The sequence below is a fragment of the Mustela putorius genome, unplaced genomic scaffold (genome assembly GCF_011764305.1).
Source record: "Mustela putorius furo isolate JIRA1106 unplaced genomic scaffold, ASM1176430v1.1 tig00000788_pilon_pilon_pilon, whole genome shotgun sequence".
Taxonomy (NCBI): domain Eukaryota; kingdom Metazoa; phylum Chordata; class Mammalia; order Carnivora; family Mustelidae; genus Mustela; species Mustela putorius.
Genome location: NW_025421481.1, coordinates 1360259 through 1382940, shown reverse-complemented (window position 1 = coordinate 1382940; position 22682 = coordinate 1360259). Strand labels below are relative to the sequence as shown.

Sequence of the window (22682 nt, the reverse complement as noted above, 5' to 3'; positions counted from 1 at the left end):
TTGCACTAACTGGTACTCAAATATGTACATACATACATATTCATTCTAAAGGATTTAGATATTAGGTGACATTAAGGTAAAAACTGGAACCTCATTGTTAGTAAAATTAGAATGATGAATGTAGATCACACATACTATATTTAAATCTGTTTAATAGTTTATTATCCAGGGTCTAAATTTCTCTTTAAATGTTTCCTGTTTAGGCCTGTATAGAACAGCAGTTTGATTCTCTGAATGGAGGAGTATCTGTGTCAAAAAATAGCACTTTTGCTGAAGAATTTGCACATAGTATTCGCTCAATTTTTACAAATGTAGAAGCCAAACTTGGTAATGTAAAGTGCATTTTAAAATTTTTGTTGCTAAAGTTGCTAAAGTTTACATTTCCTTGAATGTAGAACTTAAGTGTTTATTTGTTTCAATTTTCTCTCATGCTTTTGTTTTTATAAGGAGAACCTTCTGAAATTGACCAGAGAGACAAGTATGTTGGAATTTGTGGACTTTTTGTACTGCACTTTCAGATTTTTCGAACTATTGATAAGAAGTTTTATAAGTCTTTATTGGACATTTGTAAGAAAGTAAGAACTTGGAATTTTTATTTTTTTCAATTTCAATAGATGAAAAGATTTTGGATAAAATTGGATATTCTAAAATGTATTTTATTCCGGCTTACAAAAGTGGCAATTCTTGTAATATTTTATAATAATTATGAAAATAATATTATAGTATTCATTTTTAAAACCAGGCATTTAAGAAATAAGTACAATATAATTCCACATTGTATAAATACCTGTTTGTGGAGGTTTTTCTAGATTTCTTCCTATAAATTAAATTCCTATTATTGTTACTACTTTTTTCTCTTCTTTTTCTTCTATTCTTCTCCTCTTCTTACCATCCCTTCTCATTATTGAAGTAGAAAAAAAAATTGAGATTGGTTTTACATCTTTGCTATTTCCATGATTTGACACCTGATTTCAAAATTAAAAATTTAGTTTGTGTGTACAATGAAGTGATACATGACTATGAGTACCCAGCCACCTTGGTCTTTTATTTTTTCACTAATGTAGAATAAAAGTAAAAGTCATGAGGATTCAAGTTTCTGTTTGCTTTTTGCATATTTTTATCTGAAAATCTGTGTGTGTGTGTGTGTATGTATTTAATATTTATTGAATAAATATTGGCAGAATAAAATTATTTTCATGCTCCACATCAGATATTGGAATGTCTTAATTGTGCCACAGTACAATAATATGTTTCATGATCTATTAGTGATTATAAATTGTCTTCCATTGCATATGATAGAACTATTAAATAGCTTATTGTTTAGCCTGTATTTATTAATTTCCCTTCCTTATGTTTACTATTTCAGGTACCAGCCATCACTCTAACTGCTAATATTATTTGGTTTCCTGATAATTTTTTGATCCAGAAAATACCAGCAGCTGCCAAACTTCTAGACAGAAAAAGTCTTCAAGCCATTAAAGTACACAGAGATACTTTCCTACAGCAGAAAGCTCAATCACTTACCAAGTAGGTTTTATAAGTGCTCATAATGAATATATTTATATACTTTATATTCTTGTATTTTATATTGACTCAAAATATGTGGAAAACACTTGGTTATAAGAATAAATTTATTTATTGCCAGAGGAAAATGTTGGATAATCTCTAGGAGACTTATTTTTTAGGATTTTTTTTTTGCTTTACATGATGTAGGTTTAAACTCTGTTAAAGATACAGAAAAACTATACTTTATGGAGATGTATGTGTGCGTACATATGTACCCAAATATACGTGCATTTGCACACATGTATGCATGCACACATAACTTTTTATCAATACATTAAATATTTTTTGTGTGGAGTATAGTTCCTGTAGTAGATGCCATTTGATGACATTAAAAGTATTGTGTGTCCATGATTCAGTGACGGTTTTTAGGAGTTGATTTTAATTTGATGCACTCCTTTCTAAAAATTTTTATTTTTATGAAAGTAATATATGTACATATTTAAAAAGTCAAGTACTAAAAGTTTAAAGGGAAAAATAATTGTCTCCAGCCCACTTTTACCCTGTACCTGAGTACTAGTCACTTAAAGAACACTTTTTTTTTTTTAAAGATTTTATTTATTTATTTGACAGAGAGAGATCACAAGTAGGCATAGAGGCAGGCAGAGAGAGAGGAGGAAGCAGGCTCCCTGCTGAGCAGAGAGCCTGATGCGGGACTCGATCCCAGGACCCTGAGATCATGACCTGAGCCGAAGGCAGCATCCTCACCCACTGAGCCACCCAGGCGCCACTAAAGAACACTTTTAACTTCAGTTTCTTTTGATATTTACATCCTTATATTTTGTCTAAGTCTAACTATGTAAATTTTCAAATATGCACAAAATAGAGAAAACAGTATAATGGACCCCCATGTTCTCATTGCCTAGATTCAACATTTAAATTAACTGCACATTCTTGGGTGCACTACCAAAAGCACATGTTGACCTGGATGAAGACTTTAAGTCAAGTGATCCAGGACTGTGCTACTGGCCCTGTGCTGGAGATAGTTTTTTTCTGTGACATGGTGAAAGATAATAGGGAAATTTATCTACTTCCTTTTGATTTCGACCATCAAGGGGAAATAGGGCCATTATTGCAGAGTAGGGAAAGAAGGAGTTAATCAGGAATGTAGGAGGTCCCCTGAAGCATCTCTTAGTACTCCCAAGTCCTGTGATTAAAGTCAGTGGAAAATGACGACTACTCAATTTAGGCAGAATTACTCACAGCAGAGATTTCCAAACTCTCTTGTACATTTTAAAACAGAACTGAGAAGGAAAAAGACATAGTTTGGATTTAAGGAAATGAATCCAGTAAGATGGAGAGATAGGGATCAGGTTTAGTAACAGTAAGGATATTTTGATTATCAGACGCTTAATGTTCTTTAACAGTGTGATGTAGTTGCTAAAAATGCCGGTATATACTTGGATTACATTAATAACTATACCTGGGTTATGGGAACTGATAGTTATATTATCTACGCCATGTGAATTGGTAGTTTTGTTGAAGTTTTATTCATCAGATCATAGCCAGTATTTGGTGGTGTCACATTTTAAGAGGGACACAAATGCAGCAACCCTGAAAGAAGCTGGTCAGGATATGTCAGAAGGCCTGACTACCAGGCCCTTTGAAGAATCTCTACATAATTTGGCCTTTCAAAGAGAAATCTGAGGAATGCTCCTTAAGTATTTGAGGGGCGTTCAGATAGAAGAGGGAACAGATTTAATCTCTGTAGCTCCAGAAGGTTGAACTAGAACCAAAAGATGATGATAGATCATAATAATCACCAATATTATTGAGCTCTGTGTAGCAGGCATTGTGCTAAAGGCTTTAAACACTTTGTTGTATACAAACCCTGTAACAGTCTTCTCATATGGAAAATAATAAAGGTTGCAACTAATATTAACCTGGTCCTTTCTGTAAGCCAATAACTAAAATATTTCAGGAACTTCACATGTATCATCTCTTTTAATCATCTGAGAATTTTATGAGGTAGATATTGTTGTTATGGCCATTTTATAGGTGAGAAAATTGAAGTAGATTAAACTTACCCAAATTTAAGCAGCTAGTAGGTGGTGGAGCTGGACAGTCCCAACTCTAGAGCACAAGCTGTTACCTGCTACTCTATAGTCCTCGTTTTATCCCATTTTTAGATAAAATGAGGCTTAGAGAAGTGAACTTCACCAGATCACACAACTAAGTATGTGTCAGAAAAGGCATGCAGACCTGTACCAGTCCTACTGTAGCGTTTCTGGAGCAGAGTCATATAGGCTGCTCTGAGAGGTAATGCGCTCTTTCTCTAGAGCTGAGTAGGTAGACTGTAGATGACCAGTGGTCCAAGATGCTGTAGGAAGGGAGGCTTATCAGGCGGAAGACTGGAGAAGTTGACTTTCAGTGACAACCCCCAGCCCCATAACATTTTATGTTTCTAAATTATTTGATTCTAAAGATACAGTCACCACAGAGCTCCAGGGAGCTAAAAGGGATAGTGTCCTTTCTGGGAGCTAAAAGGGATAGTGTCCTTTTCAGGACATTTCTCCCAAAGAAACCTCGGAAGAGAGGAAACACTGTGATCAGCATGAGTTTTATCTAATATTTTAGGAAAAGTTGAGGGAGTTACTGAGAGCTCTCCCAGTAAGGTTCCAGAGTTCATTCCATAAGTGAGAAGGAAGTAGTGGGGGACAGTTTCCCTGCCCTTGCACTATGCACTAGACCCTAGCTGGCCAAGTGCCCTAGCCGCATCCTTGACTGTGGTTCAAGGTTTGTAGGTGCGTTGCTGCATTTTGCTTTTCCTTCACAACCATTTCGATACTGGGAACACTGACTTTAAAGGATAGAGGTGTGAACCTTCGTTTCAAACCTCTGTTGACATACAAATGTTGACACCATTTTGTGTTTTATATTGGGACAGGAAATTTTTTCTCAGTAATTTCCTGTTCGTACTTTGAAATGAAGCTGACCATATGACAGACCTTTGACTACTTTTGGATGCCCTTTGTCAATGAACTTGCTTTTTAAGTCTTGAAGCAGTTTCATTTTTACGTATTTGCAAGAGATGAAGATCATCTGGTGTCTGGAGGGAGTAGTAATGGGTGGAGTAACAAGCAAACCTCTGCTTCGTTCTGCATAGTCTGATCTAAAACCGAGTGAGTGCCTTTGACTGTGTTATTAGCCTTCTTCAAAATGTTATGGATTATCATCAGGGAGCACTCCGTAATGTAGGCCTCTTCCTTCTGTCCTTGCTTGTGACTTTTCTGTTCTTTCCTGTATGTTATGTCCTTGCTGAATACTGAACACAACCTCCTCAAAAGTGGAGGCATTGCCCTAGGACTTTACTCTTTCTCTGTGTTCCACACTTTTAAGTTGAATAATCCACAAGTCAAATAATAACCCACAAGTCAAATAATGTTAGCACCATTCAAGGCAAAGCCAAAAGTGCAGCAGTTGGTGTTGTTTAATGGAATCCTGGCTCAGCAGAAATTTTTCTGAGATTTGATGCTAGGTTTCACTCCTTAAAACACAGTCATTAAAAATTTTGGTGTAATCCCTCTTCAGGCTGAGTTCTTGAGATTGTCAGACAGCTTGGCAGTATTTTTTGTTTGCTTGTTTGTTTTTAAGATTTATTTACTTATTTTAGAAAGAGCAAACTTGAGCGAGCCTGAGTAACCCCTTAAGTGGGGTTAGGGGCAGAGGCAGAGGGAGAGAGAATCCTTAAGCAGATTCCCCTCTGAGTGCGGAGTCTGATGTGGGGCACCATCCCAGGACTCTGAGATCATGATCTGAGCCGAAATCAAGAGTCAGCGGCTTAGCCAGCTAAGCCGCCCAGGTGCCCCTGAAGGAGGTTTTTAGAAAGAGTTGGTAACATCAAATCCCACAAAGGGGAATTGTTCATTTTTTTCCTACACTTTTGGCTTCTGGGCCAAAAATTCCCATCTTGAGCAATTTGAGGTGCACTGATAGAGTGATTCAGTGTTTGTAATTGGGCTGCATAGGAAAATTAATGTTACTGATTTAGTATTTCCCGGATGGGAAATCTTTCTAGATTTGGGCTTGTATCTTGGCTCAGCTATGTACCAGTTGTTTGATCTTGGGCATGTTATTAACTTCCCTGAGTATCAGTTTCCTCTTCTGTAAAATGGAGATCATAATACCTACCTCATAAGGCTAATGTGAGGATTGAATGAGTTACTTTGTGTGAGGTTCTCAGAACAGTGGCTGACATAGTAAGTATTCAGTAAATGCAGCTTTTATGTCCAGAATTTTTGACCACTTCCAGTCTCCCATTCTGGTTCAAGTTGATATCCCCTTTCTTCTGTATTATCACAGTAGCTCCCTGCGTGGTTTTCCAGTATTACCCTTGTTCCCTTTATAGTTTATTTTTAGCATATCAGCCAAGGTGATACTGGTCCTCTGCAAAGTTAGATTAAGTCACTCTGTTCATTAAGTCAGTCTGTTGGTGGCTTTCCATTGAAATCCTCCCTATAAGTTCTTACACAAATCCTGTTCTACTCCCCCTCTTTCCCACACCGCCCCTCCCACTTCTCTGATTTCCTGTTTCCTCATCCCTGCTCTCTGACCTCCAGCCGATCTGACTTCTTTGTTATTACTTGAACATGCCAGACTGACTTACTGTTGTAGAGCATTTGCATTTGTTATTCACTTTCCTAGAATTCCCTTCTCATATATTTACATGGATTACTCATTCATCTTCTTCAAATAATGGCTCAAAATCTTTTCAATGAGCCTGCTTTGATCACTGTATTTAAAATTTTATCTGCCACTCAAGTCCCTATCTCTTTTCCCTGCTGCATTTTTTCCATAGCACATATCATCTAACATCTTATAGATTTTAATTATTGATTTCTTTATTAAGCAGCTCTCCTTTCTAGAATGTAAGTTTTATTGTGGCAAGAATTTTTATCCGTTTTGTTTACTGTTAACTTTTGTTTTTAGTACTGAGCAAGAGTGCTTCAGCTATATGGGCATTCTGTAAACACTTGTTGAATGAGTAAATTATAGATGTATGTAGGATGTTTATAGTTTGAAAACCAGAAAGGTGGCTGCTACAAGGAAATATTTTATCCCTACCAGTTGAAAGAAATGGAAGTAAATTTTCTTTCCTGTGCTGAGTAACTGCAATATTTTCCTTTGTTAGAGATGTACAGTCTTACTACGTCTTTGTGAGCTCATGGATGATGAAAATGGAATCTATTTTATCTAAAGAGCAGAGAATGGATAAATTTGCTGAAGACCTCACCAATAGATGTAATGTTTTTATACAGGTAGTTGCATCTTCTTACTTAGAATATTTTGGGAGTCATTTCTTTGTTAATCCAATGTATAGAAGTAACCCTTTGAAAAAACTGGAAAGGATAGGATATGTTTTTCTTTTTAAAAACTGAAATTGATTTGATTGCATTTGGATCTGTGTGATTTATTAATTTGTATATTTTAATACATGCAATTATATTCCCTTCAAAGCATGACTTTTTTGCTGTTTTGATATGTTGTATTTCCATTATCCTTTAGTTCAAAATATTTAAGAAACTTTATTGTGATTTCTTTTTAGGTCTGTGAGTTACCTTGAAAGATATTTTTTAATTTCTAAAGATATGAGGATTTCCTCATTATTCCTCATTATCGATATCTAGAAATAGTAAGATAATTCGGTAATTTGAAATGTGTTGAGATTGGCATTATGGCTCACCCTATGGTCAACTTTGGTAAACTTTTCATGTGCACTTGAATATCTAATTTGCATCTGTTGGTTGTAGTGTTCTGTATATGTCAAGTAGGTCATGTTTGTTAATGATTTTGTCTGCATATTGTATCAGTTACTGAGAGAATTGGTTTAGAATCTCCCTCTGGCATTGTGGATTTGTCTGTTTATTCTTTGTCAGTTTTTTTGAGGCCAAGTGAGTGTATATAACATTCACAGTTGTTTTATCTTCCTGGTGAATTGAACCTTTTATTATTGTGATATGTCCCTTTTATCTCTAGTAGTGCTCTTTGTCATAGGTCTTGTGTGTGTGATAGTAACATAACTATACCAGTTTTCTTTCAGTTAAGGTCTACATGGTATTTTTTTTTTTTTGATCCTTTTACTCGCAACCTGTTTGACTCTTTATATTTAATGTCTGTTTCCTGAAGCAGTATAAATTTTTCTTCAGTCTGATAATCTTTGTTTTTTCATTTTTTAAAAAGATTTTATGTATTTATTTAGAGATAGATGCATGAGTGGGGGGAGGAGCAGAGGGAGAGGAACAAGCAGACTGTGCTGAGTGCGGAGCCTGATGTGGGGCTTAATCTCACAACCTTGAGATCATGACCTCAGCTGAAGCGAAGAGTCAGATGTTTAACCAACTGAGTCACCCAGGCATCCTTTTTCATTATGTTTTCTGTCATTGCTGATGTATTTGGATTTAAAGTAGCACCTGACTAATTGCTTTCTGTTTGTCTCACTTGTTCTGTGTCCCTTTTTCCTTTCCTTTCTTCCTCTTTTGAATTAGTTTCATTCTTTTATTTCTCCCACTATTAGGTTTTTAATTCTATATACCTTTATTGGTTTTTTTAATAGTTACTGTAGAGATTTTAAGATACATCATTTAACCTTCAACTCCAGAATAAATGAGTAGTTTTATCTCTTTCTAGACAGTGTAAGGATCTTAAGCCTACTTAATCCTATTTATCACTTTCTCACCCCTGCTGCTTTTGTTTATTTTTATTCTCTATATTAAACTTCACAAGGTGGTATTATTGCTGCTGCTGTTTTTATAGTCCAGTTAGATTTACCCACATATTTATCTGTTCTGTCTTTCCTGCATCTCTCCATCCTTCTATTTGTGGAATATCTGTTAGTATTTCATTTAAACTGTTTCTCTGATGATGAATTATCACCTTTTTTTTGTCTGAATATGTCTTATTTCAACTTCATTTTTGAAGGCAGTTTTGCTACATACAGAATTCTGGGTTGGCAGGATCCCTTACCTTCCTCCCCACTTTATCGTCTTCTGTCTTATTTTTTTTGAGAAGTCAGCTGTCAGTTTTGTTGCTTTCTCAATGTGAGTCTTTCTCTCATTGCTTGTAAGATCTTTTTGGTTTTTAGTTAATATTACTCTGAGGTACCTAGGTGTAGTTTTCTTTTGTCAGTGCTGTGTGGGATTTGTAGAGCTTCCAGGATTCGTGGAAAAATCTCAGCCATTAAGTCTGCAAGTGCTCTTTTTGTTTTATTATCTCTCTTTCTCTCTCTCTAATTTTCTCTTCAGCTATCTCTAATCTACTGTTGAACCTATCACTGAATTCTTAATTATTTTACTTTTTAGCTTTTTGTTTTTTATAGTTTCCATTTCTTCTTCTGAATAAATTTTGTTTCATTTCCTTCAACATATTCAGCATAATTATTTTGAAACCCATGTCTAATAATTTCATTATCTGGCTATTTCTCTTATCTCTTGTTTCTCTGGTTTTTGGATATATCTCATTGCTTTGTATGCCTGGTTATTTTTTTATAATGTGTGGCACATTGTATATGAAAAACTGTGGATATAATTGAAAGATCTGGATTTTTTTTTTTCTCCAGAGAAGATTTAATAATCTTTGCTTCTGATGTACAGCTAGTCTAGGACAACTAGCAACCCAGATCACCTCAACTCAGTCATGGACTGTGATGATTTGAAATGGGTTCTAAAGCCCATGATGGCTGTTTTTTTGAGTTCACCCTACTTTTTAGGTAGTTGTTCAGGATCCCGATCCAGAACCTAGGTTTACAGGACCTCCATCCCTCTTTGATGGGCCATGAACTCCTATTTTCATCCCCCTTTCCTTTCTGTGAGATGTTGAAAGATAACATTTGGCTTCTGTCTTTATTCTCTTTTGGAATGGGCAGATGTCTCTTAAGGGAAAGTGACCACAAATGCCATGCTCACCTCTCTGGGTTTCTGTCTTCTACATTTTGCTCTTATATTACCTTATTTTTGTGGTAGTTCTTTGATGCCTTCTAAGAGATTTAAAAACATATTTTGCCCAGATTTGCTAGATGTTCTCTGTAGGAAGACTGGTCCAATTTATTTATTCTGCCATTAACAGAAACAGGCCCTAGATCTCTTCCCTCCCCATTTAGATTTTTAAATGACATCCTTTTAAATGATGCAGATTAATGGCCATCTGAATGGTATGATATCAGCCTATGAGTTCTTTCTCCTCCATTACCCCTCAAAGAAGAAACTCCCTTTTTTTCCCTGCCTTAGAGTTACACTTTTGCTGTTCCTTGTGTCTGCTTTTTAACTTTTCTAAGTGCTGTGCTAGGGCGGAGTCTGGTGTCATAGTCCTGTATTTAACAAGGTAAGACTTGGGGCTCTTTCCTGTTATGCCCCAAGCTTTAGTATTATTGTCTGTCACCTTTCTTAGGATGCTACCTTTTTCCTCGTTTCTTATTCTTTAATTTAGCACATCTCTTTATCACAGAGCCGTTATTGGTTCAGAGAAACTCCTCCCTCCCATCTGTATTGACTCTCACTGCTTTACTGAGTCATTGTGACACTGATGCCAGAGAGTTCTGTATCTCTCACATATGATAGAGGAAAAGAAAGAAAGTTGAGAATCAGTACCATATCACTTCTGCCCAACTCTTTGGATATATCCACAGTAGTATAGTTTATGTTCATCTCTAAACTGTAATATATATCTTTTTTTTTGGTCCTTGATAGCCCAAAGAATCTTTATTATTATGTTTCTGTGTGGTTTTTTAGATCTAAGTGAAAATATATCTGAGAAATAATATTCTTTTTCCTGATTTCTTATTCCATCCCATTTCCATGGGTTTGCAAGCACTCAATATTTTTTAAACCTCACAAGACCTGTGTTCTTCCTCTGTGAATACAAGGATAGGAAGAAATTTGTTCTAATTGGGCCAGGAGGAGAAAAACTCTGATTAGTACCAGTATAGGCAGGGGACACGGTAGCAGATGGACAGTGGTGGTTGGCTTTGGTGAAAAGGAAAGGGGGAATTGGCTTGAAAGTGAGAAAGCTGATCCTTCTCCTCCTCATTTTTTAGTTCCTAGTTCCTTGGAGTCCTTAGCTTTTGTCTGCAGCAGATAGGAGTCTTTATACTCTTGTCTGGCAGGTAAGATAAGGATGAATAGATATCTTCCTGACATTCAGATAATTTCTCTGAAGGGTTTGTGTGTTTTTTTAATGGGAAGATTCTTTAACTATAATTACATACCATAATTTTAACAGTACTAAACTTATGGTATGTAATGGGTTAAATACACTTTTAAGGGTTACTTTGAAACTTCACCATCGTGTGTATATTGTATGTGGAAAAGTATTTAAAAATCTTAAGAGCAGATTTTAAAATGAACTTACAAACAATAGTTATTGGCAGGTTGAGGAATAATTATTACATAGAGAATGAAATGTTGAAGAAATGAAAGTTTTTATTATAATTATAATCAGTGTTTTATTTTTTTATAGGGCTTCTTATATGCATATAGTATTAGTACCATTATTAAAACCACAATGAATGTCTACATGTCGATGCAAAAACCAATGACCAAAACCTCAGTTAAGGCATTATGCAGGCTTGTTGAACTTCTCAAGGTATGTTTAACATTATTTTACTTGCCATTATAATTGAAAATTGACCTGTGCTTAAATTAAGGTGCTTTTGTAATATTAGACTTCTTGATTATGAGAGTAAAAAATTGTGAGTGTCATGGCTGCCTTGAGGGACTAGTATAAGTTTGCACCTGTGGTGGGAAGGGTCTGAAGCCCGCACCCGGGAACCTAGCGAGGTAAAGTTGCGTCTTGGTTGTGGAGGCAACAACTTTTCTGATTCCCTGGCGGTGGTGGCGTCTGGGAGAGCTATGGCTCAGAAAACCTGGGAACTGGCCAACAACTTGCTGGAAGCCCAGAGCATCGATGAAATCTACAAATACGACAAGAAACAGCAGCAAGAAATAATAGGCAGCGAAGCCCTGGGCTAAGGATCACCATTACTTTAAGTACTGTAAAATCTCAGCATTGGCTCTACTGAAAATGGTGATGCATGGCAGATCGGGAGGCAACTTAGAAGTGTTGGGCTTAATGCTGGGAAGGGTGAATGGTGAAACCATGATCATTATGGACAGTTTGGCTTGCTTGTAGAGGGCACTGAAACCCGAGTAAATGCTCAGGCTGCTGCATATGAGTATGTGGCTGTGTATATAGAAAACACCAAACAGGTCGGCTGCCTTGAAAATGCAATTGGCGGGTATCGCAGCCATCCTGGCTATGGCTGCTGGCTTTCTGGGATTGATATTACTGCTCAGATGCTCAGTCAGCAGTTCCGGGAACCATTCGTAGCAGTAATAATTGACCCAACAAGAACAGTATCAGCAGGGAAAGTGAATCTTGGAGCCTTTAGGACATACCCAAAGGGCTACAAACCCTCTGATGAAGGCCATTATGAGACCAGACTATCCCACTTAATAAAATAGAAGACTTGGGTGTACATTGCAAACAATATTATGCCTTAGAAGTCTCATATTTCAAATCCTTATTGGATCACAAATTGCTTGAGCTTTTGTGCAATAAATACTGGGTGAATACACTGAGTTCCTCTAGTTTGCTTACTAACGCAGACTATACCACTGCTCAGGTCTTTGATTTGTCTGAAAAATTAGAACAGTCGGAAGCTCACCTGGGATGAGGGAGTTTCATGTTGGGTTTAGAAACACATGACAGAAAGAAGACAAACTTGCCAAAGCTACAAGAGACAGCTGTAAAACTACAATAGAAGCTATCCATGGATTGATGTCTCAGGTTATGAAGGATAAACTGTTTAATCAAATTAACATCTTTTAAACAATCACCAAGTAGTACTTTTGACTGAAAGCCAGTATGAGACAAATACTCAAGTAACACGTTAAAGCCAGTTACCAAAAATCTTATTAGAAGTATAGGGTGTTCTGAAGTGTCCTGAATATTAACACCATGTAATAAAACTGTTTAAAATGAAAAAAAAAAATTATGGGAAAGTGTACTTACCTCTCAGTTGGCTAAAGAAACTGGCCATTGAAAGGAATTTTCTGAGTAACTTCTTATGAATTACCAATGTATTTAAACTTTATTAAAAATTAGCATTTAGTGAGAGAGAGAAGGAAGACAATGAAAAGGTTAGCTTAAGTATTAGTGAAGTTTTACTCAAGTTTTAAGCTTGTTCCCTGAATTATGAAAGAGTATGACCTGGCCGCAAAATTGATACATGGGTCAGGGAACAAAATGGGGGCCCCAGAAATAAACTCACAATTATATGGTCAGTTATGACAAAGGAGACAAGAATATACAGTGGGGAAACAGTCTGTTTAATAAATGGTGCTGGGAAAAGTGGACAGCTACATGTAAAGAATGAAACTGGACCACTTTCTGATGCCAGACACAAAAATAAACTCAAACGTGGTTAAAGACAAATATGAGACCTGAAACCGTAAAAATCCTGGAAGAGAGCACAGGCAGTAATTACTCTGGTATCAGCCATAATGTTTTTCTAGATATGTCTCCTAAGGCAAGGGACACAAAAGCAAAAAATAAACTACTGGGACTATGTGAAAATAAAAGGTTTTGCACAGCAAAGGAAACCATCAACAAAACAAAAATACTGACTGAATGGCTGAAGATATTTGGAGAATATCTTATACAACTCAACACCAAAAAACAAAACAAAACAAAAAACAAAACAAAAAAACCAGAACAACCACAATTAAAACATGGGGAGAGGATCTAAGGAGACATTTCTCCAAAGAAGACATACAGATGGCCAATAGACAATTGAAAAGATCCTCAACATCACTCATCAGGAAAATGCAAATCAAATCAACAATGAGATATCCCCTTACATCAGTTAGAACGGCTAATGTCAAAATGACAGGAAATAACAAGTATTGTCTAGGATGTGGAGAAAAAGGAACCCTCATGCATTGTTGGTGGGAATGTAAATTGGTATAGCCACTGTGGAAAGTAGTATGGAGGTTCCTCAAAATTACAAATATCACATGATCCAGTAATTCCACAACTAGATATTTACCCAAGAAACTGAAAACTCTAATTCAAAAAGATACATGCCCCCCCATATTCATTGCAGTATTATTTATAATAGCTAAGATACGGAAACAACCTGTGTCCTTCAGTAGACAAGTGGATAAAGAAAATGTGGTATATATGTAATGGAATATTACACAGCCTTAACAGGATGAGATTTGAGACAACATGGATGGACCTAGAGGGCATTATGCTAAGTGAATTAAGTCAGATGGAAAGATAAATATCATATAATTCCATTCATAAGTGGGATCTAACAACAACAAAAACAAATGAATAAAAAGTCAGAATCAGTCCTATAAATGTAGGAAACAAATGATGATTATTGGTGGGGTGAGGTAGGTGTAGAAGGCTGGGTAAAATTGGTGAAGGGGAGAGGGTAGTACAGGTTTCCAGTTATGGAATGAGTAAGTCATGGGAATAAAAGGTGCAGCTTGAGCAATATAATCAGTGATACTGAAATAGAAATGTAATGGGGCAGTTGGTAGCTATACCTGTGGTGAACATAGCATAGTGTATAAACTTGTCAAATCACTAGGTTGTACACCTGAAACTAATATAACATTGTGAAACTAATGTAACATTGTATATCAACTATACTAAAAAAAAAAAATCCATTTTATTGTGTTGAAATGCATATGAGGCTATCAAAATGAGGCTATTATTATTATTTTTTAAAGATTTTATTTATTTATCTGAGAGAGAGACAGTGAGAGAGAGCATGAGCGCAGAGAAGGTCAGAGGGAGAAGCAGACTTCCCATGGAGCTGGGAGCCTGATGCGGGACTCGATCCTGGGACTCCGGGATCCTGACCTGAGCCCAAGACAGTTGCTTAACCAACTGAGCCACCCAGGCGCCCCGAGGCTATTATTTATTTTGTAATTCAGAGTAAGTGCTGTGATCTTGTGATTTGAATACTTTTGAAAATATGATAAAATGTTTCTTAGCATATCCTATATAAATAAATAAAACCCCTTCTAGTCAGGAGAATCCACTTAACTTTTGTAAAAATTGAAATTAAAAAATTTGCTAGCGGGGCGCCTTGGTGGCTCAGTGGGTTAAGCCTCTGCCTTTTGCTCAGGTCATGATTTCGGGGTCCTAGGATTGAGCCCCACATCAGGCTTTCTGCTCAGCAGGGAGCCTGCTATTTCCCCCTCTCTCACTGCCTGCCTCTCTGCCTGCTTGTGTTCCCTCTCTCTCTGTCAAATAAATAAATAAAATCTTTAAAGAAAATTGTTAGCTATTTCTGCTAATGTCTTTAGATTTACTTAAGAAATTAAAATTTGGGGCTGATTTTTAGCCTTTTTTAAAGATATAATTTATTTACTATAAATGCAGAAAGGTATGTTTATACATATGTATTTAATAAGCATAATTAGATATTAGACACTTAAAAACACACCATCCTATTTAGGAAATATTAATATTTTCACAAACCCCCTGTGCCGTCCCTTGGTGATTACATCTTATCCCGCTCCCTCAAAGGAAACCCTTGTCTTGAATTTAATGCTTACGTTTCTCTTGTTTTTCTTTTTGGTTTACCAGATATGGAAGATTCTATAAACCATTCATTGTTCAGTTATGTTCTTGAAGTTTATATTAATGAAGTAATACTTCATATATTTTTGACTTGCTTTTTTTTAAATTCAGAATTTTGTATTTGAAAGTGTTGGGATGATTTTCACTTCATTTCATTTCATTTTATTTTCATTGCTGTGCAGTTTTCCTGTGGGTGGACCTTTGGGTGGTTTCCAGTTGTTGCTCTTATAAACAAAGTTGTTGTTCTTGCATATGTTTCTTGGTGTAATTGTGCCAAGAATTTTTCTGAAGTATTATGTGTCTACAGTGGATTGCTGGGTTGTGTGTTATGTACATGTTTAGCTTTTCAAGGGGATGCCAAATTGTTTCCTATATTCTGTCAGTTTACCTACCTTCTGATGGACTGGATTTCCCATTGTTCCCTAACTGACCAACACTGGTAGTATCTGGATTTTGTGTGTGTGTGTGTGTGTGTGTGTGTGTGGGAGGCAAATTTTTGGTGGGAGGTAAATGATTTTATTTGTAGTGTTTATTTCCTTGATTGTTGATGATGGGGTCTTTTTTAGGTGTTTATTGAGTATGTTTTTTCTTTTGTGAAAAATCAGTTCTTTTGTTCAGTTTTCTATTAAATTATTTGCCATTAAAAATGTCCCATTCATTTATTTATTCTGAGTACTAAATCCTTGTGTGTGGCAAAAATTTTCTCATACTTAGGCCTTTTTATTTTTTAATAGTGGCTTTTGATGAACAGAAATTCTTTAATTTTAATGTAGTTGAATTTATCAATCTTATCCTATATCAAGTGCTTTTGGATCTTATTTACAAATTCTTTACATAACTCAGGGTCTTCAAGGTATTCTATAATTTGCCTAAAAGTTTTAAGTTGATTTTCACAGTATTCCTTGCGGTTCTTTTAAGGCAATAGAACATATGTTCTACAGACGAAGCATGGTTGTGGCTGATTCGGTCTCACATATAACACAGCACCTTCAGCATCAGGCTCTTAATTCTATATCTGTGGCCAAGGTATGAAGTTTATTATGTATTCAACATAAGTATCTTTTTAGTTTGCTATTCTGTTGTTTTATATGTGTTTTTTTTTTAGGTTAATCTGTTTACTCCATGCCTTCAAACATATTAATTCTTGGCCCTTTTTCTCCGTGGTATTTTATGATTATTACTTAGAGTGATCAGGGTTGTCTTAACTCTGAACTTGCAGCATGTAATATATTAACACTCCTGCATTTAAAAATGACATTGTGGTAGCACCTGGGTGGCTTAGTCCATTAAATGTCTTCCTTTGGCTCAGATCATGATCCTAGGGTCCTGGAATCAAGCCCTGTGTTGGGCTTCAGAAGGGAGTCTGCTGCTGCTTCTCCCTCCACTGCTTACCTTGCTTGTGTTCTCTTGTTCTCGCTCTCTCTCAAATAAAAAATCTTTTTAAAAAAATTACATTGAGTATATATATATTTTTAAGATTTTATTTATTTATTTGAGAGAGAGAACACACAAGCAGGCAGAGTGGCAGGCAGAGGCAGCGAGAGAAGCAAGCTCCCTGCCAAGCAAGGAGCCCAAAGCAGGACTTGATCCCAGGACCCTGGGATCATGACCAGAGCTGAAGGCAGTGGCTTAACCCACTGAGCCACCCAGGTGTCCCAATATTAAGTATAATTTTAAAATATGCCTCTTTAAAGAAATAATTTCCTTCTTAAATTTTAGAATGTGGCCTCTGCTGTTATCTTGAACTGCCTCTCAAAAAGCCTAATATGGAAATTTAAAAAGATGCTTAATACATTTGCTTTCCCTGACAGCATTAAATGGTAATGTTATAGAAGTAAAGCATATAACATCAGAAAAAGATGGACAGGGAAAACTTTTGTCTAAGCTTTCTTAAATTGAACCTTGGAAACATTACCCTTAAGTTTTTCCTCAGAATCTTTTGTTATTGATTCAAAAATAAAACTGTTATTTCTTATTCTCTCCTTTTATCTTTTAGAAAAGAGTAATTTCTGACAAAAAATATAGTGAACAGCGTCTTGATGTGCTCTCTGCTCTAGTTTTGGCTGAAAACACTCTTAATGGACCAAGCACAAGGCAACGACGACTTATTGTTTCTTTGGCACTAAGTGTTGGCACACAAATGGTAAGTATATTGCTATTATGGGGGGAAAATGAAATCTGAGCTTTCACAGTTCCCTTATTACTGACCTAAGAAATCTGTCCTTACTTTTGCAACTTCTCTGTCATTCTTTCCCCTTCCTGAAAGAAAACATTTAAAGATGAAGAACTTTTTCCACTGCAAGTAGTCATGAAAAAGCTGGATCTTATCAGTGAGCTTAGAGAAAGGTAAGTAAGGATGTGCAATGGTATTCAAAAGAGAAGGCTGATAGAAACAGCAATTTGCTGTTTAGCATAGCAAGAGAAGAAATATAACCTAGATGGACCATTAGTTCCTCCTTGTCACTCCTTTAGCATGACCAAAATGAGACTATGACTAGGGATCATATTTTAGTTTTACTTCTACATTAAAGAGGTGGCTTCTGTAAGAATTCCATGAGAACATGTATACCTAGAGCATCTGCTAGACCCTGTGTAATTGTGATTGCTGGGATTTTCCACTAGCCAAGTGGACTTTTAAAATTGCTGCTTTATAACAAGATTTCATCGATTTGTAAGGGACTTAGAGATTCATGTCACATGTCACATTCTGTAATTTTGTTTTGATACATAAATTGGATTCACTCAAATGAATTAGTATTTGGAAGCCCCTTGTGACTTTATTATTTTCTTTTTATTGAGGGAGCAGTAAGTTTCTTGAAGGGAAAATGGGTCTTCTGAATTTGATTCCCAGGTGAATTAAGGTTATAGCACATTTAATTCTTAATTTTTGAAACTTACTGTTTTCTGTTTGAGAAGCTGAGACTTTTGTAGTTAGTAGCATTTAACTTTCTATCTTTGGAAGAAATAGTGACCCAACTTCATTATAAGATACTTAATGATCATTTTGTTGCCATAGAATCATGTGAAAAATGTCACTTGGCAAAGATTGTAGACAGACAGGCTAAGTGTAACTGGGTTTTTGGTTTTGTTTTGTATTTTGTCACAATTTTTTAAAAGACTCTGCTTTTCAGCTTTGGGACAGGTAAAATGGTAAAAGTATTGTAAGTTCAGTCATACTAAATAATACTGAAAATTTTAACTATTATTTAAAAGTTATACATACTGTTTTTCAAGTATGCTTTAGAATTTTTCTGATTGAAAAATATTTATTTTGTGGCTTTTCTGTACTAATTTTGGATTATATGATACAGGGAATAAAAAAATGGGTAAGACTGAGCTCTTGCCATTATGGTATAGAATGTTGTTCCTTTCATTATTTTGGGGGTGGGGGGGTACTTCAGTTTTGCTCCAACTAATTACTACTTTACATTGTAGAGTCCAAACACAATGTGACTGTTGTTTTTTATACTGGCATCGAGCTGTCTTCCCAATTTATTTAGATGATGTATATGAAAATGCCGTTGATGCAGCCAGATTACATGTAAGTGAAGAATAATGTAAAAAAGAATCCATCATTTTTAGTCACCATACCAACCATTCTAATTAGTTTTAAATACAATCATTTGACTTAATAAATCATTTTAAAATTGACTCTAATGTTTTTACAATGCTGTACATATTTAATAAGCATTTAGTCTAGTTAAATTTGATATTAATGTTAATGAACTAACTTTTTTACTCATATTCCTGATCATTCTCATTTCACTTGATTTTAGTTTATGTCACAATAGTCTGACATTTACTTGTCTGCAAGGTATATGTTACTGAGATCTATTTCCTTATGGAAATAAGTATTTCAGCGCTCAAGACAAGAAAGGATAAGTGAATATGAATTTTTTGGTTTAAAGTATTTGCTTCAGAGAATAAAACCTGGCTCTTCTTATTTAGGAAAGTAAGACATGTCAAAAAAAAAGTCTTCAGATTGAGATTTTTGTCTTTAAAGATAGATAATTAACCTGTGTGATATTCCTTTTCTTTTTTCCCCCCTTTGTGATATTTCTTAATTAGAGCTCTGGTTTTTCTAAATTCATGAACATTCTAATTTTCTTCTTAGTACATGTTCAGTGCTTTACGGGACTGTGTACCTGCTATGATGCATGCAAGGCATTTAGAATCCTATGAAATACTTCTGGATTGCTATGACAAAGAAATTATGGAAATTTTAAACGAGGTAACATCCTATTCGAGATTGTATTCGAAATACATGTTATAAGTTTTTCAATATTTGGAAAAACTTTCTGGATTGAAGCAGGCTTTTAATCTCTCCTTCTATTTTCAATGAAGCAGGCTTTCATTTACATGTATACTGTATATTCATTTTTATATATAAATCATAAGTTATTTATCAATCACTGCCTAGAACAAAAGATTTCTTCTTATAGTATCACTGTTTTGTTAAATTGGTCTTTACTAATTTTTTTAAAAAATATTTTTTATGCATTTATTAGAGAGAGAGTGTACACAAGCAGCGGAATGGACAAGTAGACCTCCCACTGAGTGTGGAGCCCAAGGCAGGGTTCAATCTCAAGACCCTGGGATCACCACCAGAGCCAAAAATCAAGAGATGTTGCTCAACTGAGCCACCCGGTGTCTTCCTAATTAGGAATTAGGTGCCCCTAATTTCTAATTTTTAATAGAAATTCAGACTAGGAATTTGGAAAATTTTTTTCACTTTAGCAAATAGTAAATTTGAATGTATTTATTTATTTTTAAGATTTTTATTTATTTATTTGATAGGCAGAGATCACAAGTAGGCAGAGAGGCAGACAGAGAGAGGGGGAAGCAGGCTCCCTGCTGAGCAGAGAGGCTGATGCGGGCCTTGATCCCAGGACCTTGAGATCATGACCTGAGCCAAAGGCAGAGGCTTTAACCCACTGAGACACCCAGGCACCCTTGTAGATTTGAATTTAAAATTCTTTTTATTAGAAGAATGCAAATGCAAAATTGGTTTGAAAATTGAGTACTGCTAATGGAAATGCAGTTATTGCAATTTAAACTGATTTTATTAAATTATTTGGAGTGTCACTGACTAAAATTTTCTCTTTATTTAAATTTTCTAAATTTAGAAGCTTTACTTGTGTAACAAATCAAATGCAGTGTAGTATATACTTTCTGGTTTTAATGGAATGCATATTATAAACACTGATATCTTTAAATTTTCATCTAGCAATATTATATAGAGGGATAGATTAAAAATGAGTGAACTCACAATATAAACGATATTCAGGTTTGATAAAATTCTGAAAAATTTTATATAATTTCTTGTATTAACTATTCTTATTTAAAAATAACATACGTGGGGTACTGGGTGGCTTAGTGGGTTAAAGCCTCTGCTTTTGGCTCAGGTCATGATTCCAGGGTCCTGGGATTAAGCCCCTCATCGGGCTCTGTGATCGGTAGGAAGCCTGTTTCCCTTCCTCTCTAGCTGCCTGCCTCTCTGCCTACTTGTAATCTCTGTCTGTCAGATGAATAAATAAAATCTTTAAAAAAAATAATAAAAATAACAATTAACATATGTGTCTGGCCAGTATTTAGAACTTCATGGCAGACTAGAAAAGATGATTAATTTTCTTACCTTTAGGGCAATGAATTTTGTGATTTTTTAAAAAAATTATTATAATAAGGAAGCTTTTTTTTTTTTTTTTAAAGGCTTTGTTAGAGCGTGGTGGGAGGGACAGATGGAAAGTGAGAGAGAGGATCCCAAGCAGACTCCCTGCTGAGCATGGAGCCCAACATTGCACTTGATACCATGACCCCAAGATTATGACCCAAGCCAAAATCAAGAGTCAGACGCCCAACTGAGCCACCCAGGCACTCCTATAAGGAAGCTTTTAAAAAATTTCTTTTGCTAATTCTCAGGACCTTTCCTTTTTAGTTACTGTGTTTCCATAAATGTTATACTTTATATTGTATGTTCATGTTCCTTGTAATGAAGTCATCAGACAGCTTTTGAAGTTCTTTTCAAAGGTTTTAAGTATTAATGAAAATAAAAACTTCTATCTAACTGCTCCCTGGTCAAAAAAAATCATTGGTTTATTTTCTTTTAAAAAAATTTTTTTAAAAAGATTTTTATTTATTTGTCAGAGAGAGAGTACAAGCAAGGGCAGCTGGTAGAGGGAGAAGCAGACTCCCCACTGAGAAGGGAGCCCAATGCAGGACTTGATCCCAGGACCCAGGGATCATGACCTGAGCCTAAAGTAGACGGTTAACCAGCTGAGCTGCCCAGGTGTCCCCAAAAATCATTGGTTTAAGATGGAAAACAGGAGTGCCTGCCTGGCTCAGTCAGTGGCATGTGTGACTCTTGATTTTGGTGTTGTGGGTTCAAGCCCCACATTTGAAGTAAAGATTATTTAAAAATAAAAAGCTTTAAAAAAAATAAAATGGAGAACAATTTCCATCTTGTCAATAAAAATATTTTACCATAGCTTATTTAGACTTTTAAACCAGTTTGGCAAATTTTTTCATCATTGCACTGATTATAAAACTCTAATGGTCAAAGCATAGATGCCTTGGAGGACCAATGCAGTTGGAATATTATTTTGAAAAATTAACATATGAATTCTTTTGTGAATAGCATTTACTGGATAAATTATGCAAGGAGATAGAGAAGGATCTACGACTTTCTGTTCACACTCATTTAAAGCTGGATGACCGAAATCCTTTCAAAGTTGGCATGAAAGACCTGGCCCTTTTTTTCTCTTTGAATCCAATTCGATTTTTTAATCGTTTTATTGACATTCGAGGTGAGTGTTCTGCTTTCCTTCTTAAAGTCGTGTTCTATATCTGTTAGCCCTTAACTATTAAAGAACAAATAAAAACAAAACTTTGAGAATATTTTTATGTTATTTATTTATTCTTTAGTTCCTTTTTGTTTCTTCATTTTTATTTTCCTAGTACCTTATTTTAAAGGAAGAAATTTAATGTTCAAAGACGTTTCCAAAAATTTTATTTCTCTTCTATTTTCATGAATCAAAAAGTTTTTTATTTATATATTTTTTTGGTAGCTTACGTAACTCACTACCTAGACAAGACCTTCTACAATCTAACAACAGTAGCTCTTCATGACTGGGCCACTTACAGTGAAATGAGAAATTTAGCTACCCAGCGTTATGGATTGGTTATGACAGAGGCTCATCTTCCTAGTCAGACTTTGGAACAGGTATAGTATAAAGTGTTTTTAGCAGAGTGTGTTTGTAGCATAACACTGTTTCTCTAAATCGTCTTTTTTTTTCTTTTTACTTTATTTAGCATGTGTTTATATCTCAAGAAAATATTTGCTATAAAAACTACATACTTGACAAGAATAAAAAATTAGTTGGTGCTAATTTGCTTTATGAATAATTTACCACAGACTTCCTGTTAACACTCTGCCTTTTGTTGAACATCTGATTGAGATAGTGTTTCAGAAACATTGTGAGGTGACTTGTACAGAATTGTACAAAGTTAAGATCACAGCTAAGGATTTT

The 22682-nt window shown here is 35.4% G+C and overlaps 1 protein-coding gene and 1 pseudogene across 1 annotated transcript in view; both read left to right on the top strand.

Moving 5' to 3' along the window:
- WASHC4 (WASH complex subunit 4) overlaps nucleotides 1-22682 on the top strand; it is a 61450-nt gene that overhangs the window by 15421 nt on the left and 23347 nt on the right. The window contains exons 11-22 of the mRNA XM_004743051.3: nucleotides 204-327; nucleotides 448-575; nucleotides 1367-1527; nucleotides 6695-6821; nucleotides 11014-11139; nucleotides 16075-16182; nucleotides 17153-17299; nucleotides 17423-17502; nucleotides 18592-18697; nucleotides 19271-19387; nucleotides 21791-21959; nucleotides 22221-22375. Coding sequence (XP_004743108.1) covers nucleotides 204-327; nucleotides 448-575; nucleotides 1367-1527; nucleotides 6695-6821; nucleotides 11014-11139; nucleotides 16075-16182; nucleotides 17153-17299; nucleotides 17423-17502; nucleotides 18592-18697; nucleotides 19271-19387; nucleotides 21791-21959; nucleotides 22221-22375 — 1548 coding nt within the window. The remainder of the gene's footprint in view (nucleotides 1-203; nucleotides 328-447; nucleotides 576-1366; nucleotides 1528-6694; nucleotides 6822-11013; nucleotides 11140-16074; nucleotides 16183-17152; nucleotides 17300-17422; nucleotides 17503-18591; nucleotides 18698-19270; nucleotides 19388-21790; nucleotides 21960-22220; nucleotides 22376-22682) is intronic.
- On the top strand, nucleotides 11150-12868 carry LOC106004885 (annotated as a pseudogene).